The sequence below is a fragment of the Apis laboriosa genome, unplaced genomic scaffold (assembly GCF_014066325.1).
Source record: "Apis laboriosa isolate Shangri-la unplaced genomic scaffold, ASM1406632v1 scaffold5_cov152, whole genome shotgun sequence".
NCBI lineage: Eukaryota > Metazoa > Arthropoda > Insecta > Hymenoptera > Apidae > Apis > Apis laboriosa.
The window spans coordinates 1,389,887-1,404,115 of record NW_025223857.1 but is presented as its reverse complement, the minus strand read 5'-3'; the positions used below and the strand labels follow the sequence as shown (position 1 = coordinate 1,404,115).

Sequence of the window (14,229 nt, the reverse complement as noted above, 5' to 3'; positions counted from 1 at the left end):
TTATAAATAATTTATTATAATGAAATATATTATTTTTAATTTCGTATATTAAAAAAAAAAATAAAATAAAAATTCATTTAATTTGTATTTATTTTTATATTAAAATTATATTAAAATTTTTATATTAAAATTTATATAATTATAAATATTTATAAGTATAATTTATTTCAAATTAATTTTAGAAATAAGTATCCACAATAAAAAACAATATTAATTTTTATTGTGAATCTTTATTAAATATTATTTTCAGTAATATAAATAATGTATGAATTAAAGTTATCATAAAATAAGAAAAATGTAACCTTTGTAATAATTACAGCAATTTTAAATCCTATTTTTATTTAAATTATTTTTAAAATATGATAATGATATAATTTTTTTATGAAATATATTTAAATAAATATTTAAAAAAATAAATTTATAAAAACAAATATATTTATATTATGTATTTCATAATATAAGTGACATAATATAATGGCGCTTTTGCAGTTTATTACTAATAACAAGCATTTATATAGCGTAATATTAATTGTAAAAAAAATAAGCAAATGAATAATAATTCCGATAAGAATAATATTGTTAAAATATAAAGCGATTAATACTATTTAATTGTGTTAGTATTTATAATTATGCGTGTATTCTTATCGCATACGTGTGTCACTATGTACATACGTGTACATTATATTTCAATCCTACGTGGCAATATTCATTAGTATGATTATTTTCTACCTTTACTTATAGTGATATGTAGACATCAGGTATGCGTTTTATCGATACTTGTGTAGTCTAAATATTTAAAATAGAAAATACATTTGTGAAGCAAATATGTAATTAAATTTATAATACATTTCATTTTCAATTACATTTTTGCAGATTTTCTTATATTTTTTCAAATAATTGTTAATTGGAGATCTTATGGATAAAATCTTTTTTTTTTTTTTAAATAAAAATATTTTTTTTTATATATATATACTTATACTTATACACATAATGTATAATTAATACAATAACATATATTTTCATTTACTTTTTTATATTTTTTTTTGTTATTTTCAAATCTTAATCTCTTATTTTTAATTTTTTATTTTTTTTTAGAATAAAATTATATATGAATGTTCTATTATATATTTTAACCAAGATAATTGAAGAGTAATGCAAAGGAAAAAAAAAAAATTAGAAACAATGAGAGCTGTAATTCTTGTTGGTGGATATGGAACTAGATTAAGACCCTTAACATTAAGTCGACCAAAACCATTAGTAGAATTTGCTAATAAACCAATGCTTTTACATCAAATAGAAGCTCTGGTATGTTGCAATATCTTTGTGTTATTTTTATTTTTTACAAATTAATATTATAATACTTCATTTAGATAGAAACAAATGTGACAGAAGTGATATTAGCTGTATCTTATCGGGCAGAAGAAATGGAAAGAGATTTAAGTGAAGAAGTTAAAAAATTAGGAGTTCATTTGATTTTTTCACATGAACCAGAACCACTTGGCACTGCAGGACCACTTGCACTTGTACATGATCTATTGTGTTCAGGAGACGAACCATTTTTTGTTTTAAATTCTGATATTATTTGTGACTTTCCATTTATGCAACTTTTAGAATTTCATAAAAGTCATGGTAGAGAAGGTACTATAATTGTAACTAAAGTAGAAGAACCATCAAAGTATGGTGTAGTAGTATATAGAGATGATGGAAAAATAGAGAATTTTGTAGAAAAGCCGCAAGAATTTATTTCAAATAAAATTAATGCAGGCAAGTATTTGTTTATTTTGAATTATGACATTAATTTTAATATTTATTTTAAAATATAAATATAATTTTATAGGCATGTATATTTTGAATCCAAGTGTCTTAAAAAGAATAGAATTGAAACCAACAAGTATAGAAAAAGAAATTTTTCCGAATATGGCTCGGGATGGAGAATTATATGCAATGGAACTAACAGGATTTTGGATGGATGTTGGACAACCAAAAGATTTTCTTAAAGGAATGAGCATGTACCTGACATCTTTAAGACAAAAATCTCCAGCAAAATTATATTCTGGTCCAGGAGTAGTAGGAAATGTTTTAATAGATGAAACAGCAAAGATTGGCAAAGATTGTAGAATAGGACCGAACGTTACAATTGGTCCTGGTGTTGTTTTATCCGATGGTTGTTGCATTAAAAGAAGTACTATTCTTAAAGCAGCTATAATAAAAGAACACGCATGGCTGGATGGGTAAATGTTAAAATTTATGAATTTTTTATGTGATAGCATATTAACTCTTTAAGTAAAGATAAATAATTATTTTCGTCGATCAGAAATAAATAAATCTATAAGTTTATTGCACATACATACATAAAAAATGAAAAAATAATAAAATCGTGAAAGTATAAGTCTTAAAGAGATCTTCATTTATTTTTTAATATATTTATAATGCAACGTTAATGTAGGTGCATTGTGGGCTGGAGAAGTGTTGTAGGACGTTGGGTACGAATGGAAGGCACTACAGTACTTGGTGAAGATGTGATCGTTAAGGATGAGTTATATATCAATGGTGGTCAAGTTTTACCTCACAAGAATATTTCTAGTTCTGTACCAGAACCACAAATAATCATGTGACCAAAAATAATATCTTAAAATATACATCGAACATGATAAATGACCAAATTATGAAACATTTTATAAATAAATTTTTTATCAGCTTTTCACATAAATTCATGTTCATTATATATTCGTTTATATTTTTTTTTTACATTTACAGTTCAAATAAGCTTTATTGGTAGTCCTCGTACTATTATTGCAGCCGCGGTCATATAATGAGAACAAACATCTTTAGATTTTGCAACTGCTCTCAACATCTCAGGTTCTATAGACAAGTTCTGAGAGCTTTTATGTGAATTCTTTAGAAATTCTAATTATCAGAAATTAAAAAAAAAAAAAAAACAAATTTATAAGAATGAATTTAAACAATAAAAATAATTAAGAAGATAATTTATAATTTTTCATACTAACTTAGAATACCCAAACACCACATATTAATATCAATATCAGTCCATGGTCTATTTAATGGTGATGGAATCCAATTACTGATGAAATTTGTTGTCATTTTATCAGTATCAGCATCTGTAACTTCCCATAACATACCAAGTACACAAGGACTAAAAATAAAATGTAATATATGAAATATAAAATTGATATAATATATAAAAATAATTTTACTTCTACCTGCTTGCTATTAAATATTGATTTGAAATTCCATATGGCGGATAACGTCCTCCTACATTAAGTAATTTTACACTGCTACAGCCAAATAATAAAACAATTGATTTTACTCTAAGTCTTTCTATTTGTTCTCCTGGTAAATATTGTATTCCATTTCCATGACCATTATACCTATGAAAATAATATATCATAAATATATTATATGTTGAATAAAATATAATATATAAAAAAATAAAATTATATATACATTAATATATCTCGATTAATTAATGAATCTTCAAAAACTTCTTCCTGTGGTTCAATATTGTACCAACTTCTCCAATTTGGTAACCAATATTCAATAAATAATCTCATGCGTTTTTCCATTTTTGATAAGTTACCTGAAGGATTAACTATACATGTACCCATATCATCTTTTACTCGAATTATTTTACAGCCATTTTCCATTGTATTTTCATGTTCTTTAAATAAAGCATATGCAATGTGCAATGATGGAAAGCGTGTAATTGGATGGAATTTTAAAATTTCCATAGATTCAAAAGGTATATAATCCATATGCTATAAAATATTAGAGAACATATAAAAAATTGTGAATTTTATATTGTAAAAAGAGCAACAATATAAAATATTACATTTATATTATTAAGCTTACTTCATCAATTATTAAAACTAATGTTTTCCTTGTTGCATTTTTTAACTCTTGCATACAAGATAATTTTCCAAATATAGATAGTATAACACTGTCTGCAAGTTTATCATAATCAGAAAGTACATATTTTACAGCACGTGCTATTTCTTCTTTTGTAAGAAAACATGCTGCTAATGCTATTTTTTTTAATAACCACTTAGATCTTTTTGATATCACTTTTCTGTAATATATTGCAATAATATGATTTCTGTAATATATATAAAAAAGATAAATTAGAAAAATGAAAATATGTTTTACTTACGAAGTTTTGTAATCAGATATAAGTTTATCTATCATTTGTACAATATCTGTTACTAAATTTTGTTTGTTTATTGGATCTGCCATAAATAAGATTCTCCATTCTCGTAACCATATATGTTCTAATGCATGCATAGCAGTCTTAAATATACATACATATATGCAAATATGTATATATACATATACATATATAAAACATTGTTAAATTTATTAATATTATTTATTTAAATACCTTCATATTTGCATTTTGTCTCTCTCTCATTTTCCAATATAATTCATTATTTGCATATGTAGTTTCTAATTCTGATCTATTATTTGAAAGTAATTTTTGAATTTCATAACAAATATCATATGAAGAATGTAACTTAGGTTTTGGTAATGCTAGACACAAGGGTTCTACTTCTTTAATTCCTGTTGGTAATATAGTAATATATATTTCATGCATTGTATCCGATTTATTTCTAGTATATGTAAAAATATCTGGAGATCTATATTGTCCAGTGATTTGGATCATATACCATTCTATATATAAAAAAAGATTTGTAATAATTAGTATATTCAATAAAGTTTAAATAAAAAAATATTTATTATTTTTAACCTTTGGGCAAATCAAAAAGTATTGTTTTTATATTTTCAATTTTATTTTCATTATTTATATTATTTATATTATTTATATTGAATCCAACGTAAGAAGATTTAAGCCCATAAGTTTGTTGTACATTTAAAATTGATTTTCGCATTTCTGTTTTTATACATCTATGCAATATTTGTTGTCGAAGAATTACAGCATGTGATTCAATTAAATGAAATATAGCTTCAAGTTCATTACCAGTCTAAAAATAATATTCATAATTATGTAAACAAATTATTTTATTTCATATTAGAAATATTTCTAATTTTAATATTTCTAATAATTCTAATATTTCTAATTCTATATTTCTAACAATACATATAAAATTCATAATATAGTATAAAATTAATACATCAATGATACCTTTAAATGACAATTTGCTAACATTTTATTAAGATTTGTGTATTCAACACTTCCTAAATTGCATCGTATATTTGCAAATAATTTATCGATCTCTTTCTTTAAATTTTGTATGCAATTAATTTCTATCATATTTGTTGATGTTTCTTCACATTTATCATTATTTAAATGACAATTGTCTAAAATTTCGAAAATTTCGTCCATATTAATAAATATAACTCACTTTTAATATAACTTTTATAACTATAAACTCTTTTACGTTTTACAATTTTATCAATTGTAACTGTTGCTTAAATTCAAATGTAGCTAATACCAACCTATGTATATAAGGTTAGAGAAAAAAATTTATAGTAATAAAAAATAAATTGTTATAAATCTATATTTTTTTATATAATTATTGATTTCAAAATAAACTTTTATATTTTTATCTTTCATTTTATATATTTAAAAATATATTTTTTAAAATATAGATATCAAAGAAAATCAAAATATGAAAACATGGTATTTAAATATTAAATAGTATTTAATATAAATTATATAAGTCATAATTGATACAATAAATTTTATTTAAGAATTAAATATAAATATATAAAACTTATCGATATTATTTTCTTATTAATTTTTATTATTATATATACCATACTAATTGTACAAAAATAATATATTTAATACATTATGTTAAAATATATGAATTTTGTATACTTTCATCATTTCATAATTTTCAAAATTTTATAATTACATATTTTTAGACAAGATATTATGATAATTTTATTATATCAAATATGAATTTATTAAAACATTTTTGTAAATATCATTGATAATATCATATGAAATCATATGAAAATTATTTACATATATAAAATTCATATTTTACAATTTTTAATAAATAGCATATTTACATTTTTGCATCATTGTTATAAAATTTATATAAGAATGTTGACTATTGAAGAATTCTTATAACTAAATTTTATTATTAAATTACAGAATGTTAAAAAATATATTTTTATGAAGACTCTTTGAAGAATTAAAAGATTTTTAACAAAAGCATTATCATAAAAAATTATGAAAACAATAAATTTCATTATTCCAATATACAAGGTCCTTCCAATAATTGTCCTTTTATATGATTTAAATTTTCTCCAGCATAAGATAACAAAGGAGATATTTCTATATCACCTGATACAGATATAGCTCCTGCATTTAATAACCATTTTTTATGAAGTTTAAGTACATCATTTCGTGCAGTACTTGGGCAATCTTGACCAACAGAATCTGCATTTTTTAAAGGACTGAAATCTTCTTCACGAATTCCTTCCCAAACTGTTAAATGTTTTGCGAATTTAAATACATCAAATATAAATTTCTCAATTTTAATACCATTAGGAATTTTGGGTTCATTTCGGTTTCCATCTTCATCAATATATGGTATTTTTTTTTTAGCAGCATGAAGTTCCATTTCTTTTTCATGATATTTAGCAATGCTATATAGAAAATCTACAGTGAAATAGTGATTGCATATATTTGCTGCATTATATATTAATTGTCCATCATTAGAATATAATTCAGCCGTTTCTTTTGAAATTTCACTATACTCTACAACTTTGAATATATCATTAACCTGTAATAATAATAATACAATACAATAATACAATAATAATAATAAAATAAAATAATATAAGAAATAATAAGTAAAGAATAATTAAAAATATTTTACGCACTTTACATACAATTCCCACTGGTTCATTTGGGGAAGATTTTTCTATAACTTTAACTCCACAATCAGTTTGTAAAGATAAGCAATATCCAATAAAAATAGGATCTGCTACTTTTATTAAAATATTATCAACTGAATGAACATGAACACTATGAATTCCACGTTGTATCATATCATCCAATATTCCTTGTGTTATTAAAGCTCGATATACTCCCCCATTTCCATCTGGAGCTTTCGAAATTTTATATTTTTTATCCAAAATAATTTTTCCATCCAATGTAAAACATGGTAGCATACCTTGTTTAAAGGCTTTACAATTTTTTTCTTTTAGATTAAAATAATTATGTTGATGTAGAAACGATACTGTTATATCATGAGTAGCTTCACTGGTTAATATATACCTAAGAAAAAAAATTAATTATTATTTTATTTAAAATATAAATTTTTATGTACTAAATTATTTAATCTAGAAATTAAACTAAAAGTATGTACCACGTAATTTCTCCATCTTTCCCATACTTTTCCTTTGCCATATTTTCCAAACGAAGTATTCTTTCTGCCTGTAGTTGAAAAAGTGTCTTTCCAGAAGGTAAACCAACATTGTATATACCTTTGGGATAAGTTACACCTAATCTAGTACCTTGACCACCAGCCATTAATAATACAGCTAGTTGCCCATTTGCTATTTCTTGCAATCCCAATTCTTCATACATTTTTAATTGTTTCTTATCAGAGGTTTTAACAGATGCAATACTTTCTTTAGGAATAGGAGATACCTTATCATCCAATGTATTCATATTCAAAGAAGCATATATTGCACTATCAAAATATGATATTACATCCATGAAATTTAATTCAGATATATCTTGACAAAGCTCCTCTTTTTCGTTATCTGATAATTCATCATAGAACTTTAATAAATGTTCCTGACCGCACTCTATCAATTTTCTTTGAAGAGATTCCATATTTACAGAGTCCAATATTTCGCTTGACAACCGTGTGTACATAAACAATAATTATATCACGTTATTTCAATATTGTTATTTTTAACACAATAACTGATAGATGTTTGTGTTTTTTCTTTATTTAAATAAATGAAAAAAATAAATGTAAAAAGCAGCAGTCATTTGATTGAAATTTGTAACCTATCCCAATTCATGGATAAAATGGAATACGCCTTTACTTTCACGATTCCACGTAGCACATTTGACTCGATTTCTCTTATCAGCCCCTCTTACCCTTCCAACTTCTCTGACTATTCTCCTTTCCCTTTTCAACATATTTTGCATCCATGAATATGTTTTAAAAGATCATATTATTTTCTCATCAAAATTTGATTAAATATCCGAACCGTAATCATAACCGTAAACTTTTCCTATATAAGTCAATATTAACATTTATTTCTATGTTATTGATAAAGAGTAATTAACTTTTTATGAAAAAATTACTTCTGATTAAGTTACTACTATGATAATGAAATAAAGATAAAAAACGAAAGAAAACTTGCAAGTTATATTTTAATCAAAATTAAAATATGTATATATATTTAAAAATATAATATCTATAATAATGATTAAGATTTATTTAAAAAATATCCATATATTATTTATTTTTTTCTTCCTTGTAAATATTTAAATTTCCGAATTAAAAACAATTTTAATTTTATTTATATTACACATATTTTTTATGATTTAATTATTATTTCATTTATTTGATATACAATTTTGGATTTTATAAGGTAATAACTTAAAGAACTTTTTAAAATTTAATTTAATCATATATTATACAAATTTTATGATAATTTAAGAAAACAAAAAAATTTATAACAATATATTTTTATTATTTAAATAATTGATTACCGGCATGCGCATGCATGTATACATAAAAATTAAAAATATTTAAAAACACATTTTTATATGAAGATATATTAAAACAATATTAATAAAAGATTTTCAATTTACATTACTATATATACTAATTTTTTTATACAAAAAAACTTTACGTTTAAAAAATATTTATAAAGTATATTTATATTATTTAAAATTAGCAACTATCCTTGATAAAAATAAGAAAAAAAAATTAGTAAATGATATTTAAATCGAATTATTTATAAACTTAAATAATAATTTTATACTACATAATATTATTATATTATTTCAATTTTATTATAGATCATATTTTGAAATATACTAATAAAACTCGAAACTATCTTCGATAATATAAGGTATGTGACCATATTTATGCAATATAATATAATTTTTAAATGTATTGCCAATTAGATATTAGTAATAGATAGTAACACATGATGGCGCTTTTAATTCTCTGTCAGTATTCAATGTATACCGAAGTGATCTCAATATTTCATTTAAGTTACATGCATGTTTGCTTGTGACTTATGAAGAGACATCATGTTGTACCTGCCTAAATAACATTTTCAATAATGCTGCTGCAATATTACAGATGTAATATAATAAGTTGTAATGTGTAGTGATGTGATATGTCTATGCGTTCATGATAAAGTACTCGCCCTTTGTAAATGTATTTCGGTAAGTTACATTTATGCTTGCTTCAAGTTACAGTCTTTTCATATTGCTGATTCGAAGGATTTCTTTAAAAAATTCGTCATCAATTGTCATGCAAGCTACAAAACCAATTAATACATTTATAGTGACAACTATAGGGTATTATTATATGAATATTATTTTTTATATAAATAAACAAATTGTAATTACAAATTCAATTAAATCTTGAATATATTATGAATTTATTTATACACTATTATTTTTCTAATTGTCTTAATTTTATTTTATGGAATTTGATAGGTTAGGAAGAATGTCCTTGAATTCTTTTATTTCGGCAATATTTAAATTATATTATTCATAAAAATATTATATTTCTTTTAAAACAATTAATTTTAAGCTAAATTCATAGAATTTTTTATTCATTTTACTATAATTTCTATACAAATTTTTAAAAGAAGATTTTATTTAAATAATTCATAAACTGTTATATTTTTAAATATTTTTAAAAAGTAAGATTTTTTTATAGTAAAACGATATTTTTAAAAGCTAAAATTTCTAAACTTTAGAAGCCAGGTGCCTAGAAAGCAGCTGGCAAGATGGGCAAATTGTTGTCAAAGATTTTTGGCAACAAGGAGATGCGAATTTTGATGCTAGGATTGGATGCTGCTGGGAAAACTAGTATCCTTGATATATATTTAAAAAAATTTTTTTTATTTTGTAAATTTTATTTTGAAATTTTGTAAAAAAAATCTCTAAAATTATGTTATATTTTTTTAAATGTAGTAGTTTTCATCAACATTTCCTTAATTACATATCAGCAATACTATATAAACTTAAACTAGGACAGTCTGTAACAACTATACCAACTGTAGGATTCAATGTAGAAACAGTTACCTATAAAAATGTTAAGTTCAATGTTTGGGTAAGTAATAACATTAACATTTGTAGTAATAATAATATTTTTATAGAAAATGTTTATAATAATTATTATATTGTTGTAGGATGTTGGAGGCCAGGACAAAATACGTCCACTTTGGCGTCATTATTATACTGGAACTCAAGGACTTATTTTTGTAGTAGATTGTGCTGACAGAGATCGAATAGATGAAGCACGTCAAGAGCTTCATCGAATTATAAATGATAGAGAAATGCGAGATGCTATTATATTAATCTTTGCAAATAAACAAGATCTTCCAGATGGTATAAATCTAAATATAATTATAATGATTTGATAATCATTACATATGATTTATCATATAAATGTATATATAAATAAAGAAACTATTATCTTTTTTAGCAATGAAACCACATGAAATACAAGAAAAATTGGGTTTAACTAGGATACGAGATAGAAATTGGTATGTTCAGCCATCATGTGCCACAACTGGAGATGGGCTTTATGAAGGCCTTACATGGTTGACCAGTAATCATAAATTATGAGCAAATATTTATTTTTCATCAATTAGCCACATACCAAGAATGTACGTTTGCTTTGTATTTTCATTTTTATTCATCATATAGAGGCTTTATAACATAATTAATAACAATCATTATGATCTATAAGAGAGAAAGAAAGGGAGAAAAAATAATTTCAAGTGTACTGCAGCAAACGTAGAGCAATTATTGATATCATTGATGATGCGTTTCAGCATATTAATATTATATAGATAGAAAATTATTAAAGTATCAAAAGATATAGATTTTGTTACTAACTATCTTCTAAAATTCGTAAAAATGAATACATCAATATTTTTTTAATTAGATTATTATGTTAAACATTTTACTATAATTTATAGATTTATAGTTTATATATTATATTATGGATGCTAATTTCAAAAGTATATAAAAAGTCATAAAAATTATTAATTTAAAATATTATCCAGAAAATTTAAATATAAAAATTCATTCTTTACTGATTGCATTAATACTACATAATATGTATTACATATAATATTAATATATAGTCTCACAAATATAAATGTAATTTAAAGCACTTAATAACTTCATACAATATGAAAATATTCATTGATAAGTTTTTGCCATTAATCTTATTTTTCATTCAAAAACATTCATGATGATGTGATTTATTTCCGTATTTTTAATAATTGTCTTCCAGTTTTTGAGTGAAATTTTTTTATAAATATCATTCAATCTCTCTCTCTCTCTTTTTATATATATATATATATATATATATATATATATATATATATATATAAGAATGATATTGATGATATTGTAAATTTTTTTGTGCTTGACTTTAATGAAAATGCATTCAATGTACAAACGTATATATATATACATACAAATGAGGTTGTTCTGTATGCACAAATGGCAAGTCATTGAATTGAATTGAATTAGTAACACAAGCTCAAAAACCATAAATCAGAATAAAAAAGAAAAGAAATAAGAACAATGTTACTGATAATGTAACAACATTAAATCTGCCAATTTTTTACACTTAAGCGATCTAATTACGCAAAATTAGAATTAGGTTAGAGAAAAGAGTCAAACAATGTTTTTACCTGCGTCTTATTTCATTTCTTTCGATGATAAGGTGTAGAATAAGAATAATAAACATATTTATCGATATTTGCTGTTAACTGAACAAAAAAAATTCATCGTCATTCGATTTTTTCTTTTGTACAAGCTTCATATTTATATAGCGTTTAAAAGTAAAATAACAAAAATACATATTATTCTATCATTCTATTTTCATATCAACATTTTATCTACATTCCAGGATTATATTAAGATATTAAGATTTTAACAAATTGTATTATTTTATCAGTCATAATTAATACAAATATAAGTTTATCAGATTCTCTTTCTCGACGTCTATATCATTAATGTTAAGTATTTTATTTTGACAAGAATTATGTCCAGAATAAATTAACTCATATTTAAAAATTATACATAAATTTTGGAAAGAAATAATAGACTGTTTTTTCAATCAAAGTGTAAGCGTATTATTGAGCAATGTTCTATACTTATATTTATATTTATTAATTTCATCATATAAAAAAAAAATTTATAATGTCACATTTTTCTCTTATTTGTAATTGTAGATAAAACATAATAATTGTAACTGATATAATTTTATTAGAAAGTAATTATTTTTCAAAAAACACGCGTATTTTAATATTATGAAGAAACAAGTATATCTTGGCAATAAACTTTATTTGAATGAATTATATTTATAATTAAATTTTATTAATTTTAGAATATAAATATTTAATTAAATAATTCAAAACTTGAAATGAAATAATTTCTACAGGTAAATAATATTGAAGTAAATATCTTTTATAATTTTTTAATAATAAATCGAGTTTTACCTACCCATAGTAATACATTTCTTTATTTTTATTCAGTATGAAATAACAAAAATATGCATATTTCAGATACTGAGTTTATATTTAAAGTGAAAGAAAAAAGAAAGAACAGAAGGCGTATGTCTATTTTATTAGTTACAGCAAATGTTTTGTAACGCATTATTAATAAATAACATTGTGAAATAGACTTGTTGTCAAAATAAGCATTTAATATATTTCAATTATTTCACACATGTGTATCATCTACATTTTCCAACAATTTGTTTTAACAGGGGCCATTCAGAACGCAGGGCTCGATATAAAACGCTTTGGAGTAAGGAAGAAATTGATTACATCAATAAAACTGTCAGCATTTCTTAACATTTATACTTCATGGATCGTATTCTTTATTTTATAAAAATTAATAAAAAATATGAGTTATATTACATACATAATTTAATTTTTTAAATAAAAATTGAAAAGATAAATTTAGAAAAAACGGTTGTTTTTTTTATTAATAATAAATTTTATTTAATAAATATGATCCATAAAATTTAAAAATTAAGGAATGTTGACCTGTACTATTAGCCAAAGAATTCTCGATGCACCAGTTATACAAATCAAAAAAAAAATTATATATATTATTATCATATTGCAATAAAATAAAAAATTCTTTGATTTCCATTTTTTTCTACTTTAAAAAGATATAAAATTGATGGATATTCATACATTAATAAATTATTTTATATATAAATTTTTTAATTATTTAAATGTTACCATTAATAAAATAATATTTCACGAGATAATATTGAACATCAAAAAATATATTATATATTATATAAATATATTATATAATATATTATATAAATTTATAAGTAATAACTAGAGGTGCAATAGAATTTTTTGGTTTAATACAAATAAAAATTATAAATATATGATAAGTGTAATGCTATAGTGTATATTATATAGATAAATAATAATAATTTTTACAAAATTAGAAATTGATAAATCTAGAAAAAATGTATTTGTATATTATTATTATTATTATTATTATTATTATTATTATTATTATTATTATTATTATTTGTATAATAAAGATACCTTTAAATTACAACAGTATTTATTTTGAAAAAAGTTTTTTAAAATATAAATTATCATATTTTTAACAAGAATATTTATAATTGCATCTAATTTTAAAAAATAATTATATAAATATTATATTAATTACTATTATTAATTATGGATTATATTTTTATTTATTTTATGAATTTTCCACTCTCAAAGATATTAAAATATAAATTTATGAAAATTATAATTTTTATATAGAACAATATATATTTAAATATTTTATTACATATCTACTATAAAAAAAGCTATAATAAAATAAAATATATATGAAATCAAATTATTTACACTTTATTTTTTTATAATGGATAAAATAAAAAAAGATTGTTTGGAATATAATCCTTTTTATTAACAGATTCAGTAACATTTAAATTTTTTTTTTAGATTAAAAGTGCAGATAATTTT

The 14,229-nt window shown here is 22.0% G+C and overlaps 4 protein-coding genes across 6 annotated transcripts; 2 read left to right on the top strand and 2 right to left on the bottom strand.

Moving 5' to 3' along the window:
* Positions 1 to 487: 487 nt before the first annotated feature.
* LOC122718234 (mannose-1-phosphate guanyltransferase beta) lies at positions 488 to 2,725 on the top strand. Of its 3 annotated transcripts, none has more exons than XM_043943103.1 (5): positions 488 to 758; positions 1,096 to 1,305; positions 1,371 to 1,764; positions 1,838 to 2,231; positions 2,447 to 2,725. In XM_043943103.1, exons 2-5 carry the CDS (start codon positions 1,153 to 1,155, stop codon positions 2,613 to 2,615), a joined length of 1,110 nt encoding a protein of 369 aa, XP_043799038.1. In that variant the 5' UTR covers positions 488 to 758; positions 1,096 to 1,152; the 3' UTR covers positions 2,616 to 2,725. The 3 variants fall into 3 exon arrangements, with proteins under 3 accessions (XP_043799038.1, XP_043799039.1, XP_043799040.1); XM_043943104.1 differs by lacking the exon at positions 488 to 758 and adding an exon at positions 771 to 827; XM_043943105.1 differs by lacking the exon at positions 488 to 758 and having other exon boundaries at positions 1,165 to 1,305; positions 1,375 to 1,764.
* LOC122718233 (separin) lies at positions 2,622 to 5,365 on the bottom strand. The gene is made up of 9 exons (XM_043943102.1): positions 5,159 to 5,365; positions 4,763 to 4,997; positions 4,397 to 4,686; positions 4,169 to 4,305; positions 3,871 to 4,087; positions 3,466 to 3,776; positions 3,222 to 3,389; positions 3,009 to 3,154; positions 2,622 to 2,907 (listed from the first exon to the last, which is right to left on the bottom strand). Exons 1-9 carry the CDS (start codon positions 5,357 to 5,359, stop codon positions 2,759 to 2,761), a joined length of 1,854 nt encoding a protein of 617 aa, XP_043799037.1. The 5' UTR covers positions 5,360 to 5,365; the 3' UTR covers positions 2,622 to 2,758.
* Positions 5,366 to 6,058: 693 nt separating this feature from the next.
* On the bottom strand, positions 6,059 to 8,290 carry LOC122718231 (UDP-N-acetylhexosamine pyrophosphorylase). Its single transcript, XM_043943101.1, has 3 exons — positions 7,362 to 8,290; positions 6,874 to 7,270; positions 6,059 to 6,773 (listed from the first exon to the last, which is right to left on the bottom strand). Exons 1-3 carry the CDS (start codon positions 7,874 to 7,876, stop codon positions 6,237 to 6,239), a joined length of 1,449 nt encoding a protein of 482 aa, XP_043799036.1. The 5' UTR covers positions 7,877 to 8,290; the 3' UTR covers positions 6,059 to 6,236.
* Positions 8,291 to 9,206: 916 nt separating this feature from the next.
* LOC122718235 (ADP-ribosylation factor 6) lies at positions 9,207 to 13,440 on the top strand. Its single transcript, XM_043943107.1, has 6 exons — positions 9,207 to 9,415; positions 9,958 to 10,069; positions 10,210 to 10,313; positions 10,393 to 10,591; positions 10,689 to 10,872; positions 12,993 to 13,440. Exons 2-5 carry the CDS (start codon positions 9,988 to 9,990, stop codon positions 10,829 to 10,831), a joined length of 528 nt encoding a protein of 175 aa, XP_043799042.1. The 5' UTR covers positions 9,207 to 9,415; positions 9,958 to 9,987; the 3' UTR covers positions 10,832 to 10,872; positions 12,993 to 13,440.
* Positions 13,441 to 14,229: the final 789 nt, after the last annotated feature.

Bases quoted from the DNA above. Each gene is read 5' to 3' on its own strand.
- LOC122718231 (XM_043943101.1), bottom strand. From the start codon at position 7,876: ATGTACACACGGTTGTCAAGCGAAATATTGGACTCTGTAAATATGGAA. The intron at 7,271-7,361 runs GTACATACTTTT...TTTTTTTCTTAG, and splicing joins AAAGATGGAGAAATTACGTG to GTATATATTAACCAGTGAAG. The intron at 6,774-6,873 runs GTGCGTAAAATA...TTATTATTACAG, and splicing joins CAGTGGGAATTGTATGTAAA to GTTAATGATATATTCAAAGT.
- LOC122718235 (XM_043943107.1), top strand. From the start codon at position 9,988: ATGGGCAAATTGTTGTCAAAGATTTTTGGCAACAAGGAGATGCGAATT. The intron at 10,070-10,209 runs GTATCCTTGATA...ATTACATATCAG, and splicing joins GGATGCTGCTGGGAAAACTA to CAATACTATATAAACTTAAA. The intron at 10,314-10,392 runs GTAAGTAATAAC...ATATTGTTGTAG, and splicing joins ATGTTAAGTTCAATGTTTGG to GATGTTGGAGGCCAGGACAA.
- LOC122718234 (XM_043943103.1), top strand. From the start codon at position 1,153: ATGCAAAGGAAAAAAAAAAAATTAGAAACAATGAGAGCTGTAATTCTT. The intron at 1,306-1,370 runs GTATGTTGCAAT...TACTTCATTTAG, and splicing joins TACATCAAATAGAAGCTCTG to ATAGAAACAAATGTGACAGA. The intron at 1,765-1,837 runs GCAAGTATTTGT...ATAATTTTATAG, and splicing joins TTCAAATAAAATTAATGCAG to GCATGTATATTTTGAATCCA.
- LOC122718233 (XM_043943102.1), bottom strand. From the start codon at position 5,359: ATGGACGAAATTTTCGAAATTTTAGACAATTGTCATTTAAATAATGAT. The intron at 4,998-5,158 runs GTATCATTGATG...TATTATTTTTAG, and splicing joins TAGCAAATTGTCATTTAAAG to ACTGGTAATGAACTTGAAGC. The intron at 3,390-3,465 runs GTATATATAATT...TTATTTTCATAG, and splicing joins ATTAATCGAGATATATTAAT to GTATAATGGTCATGGAAATG.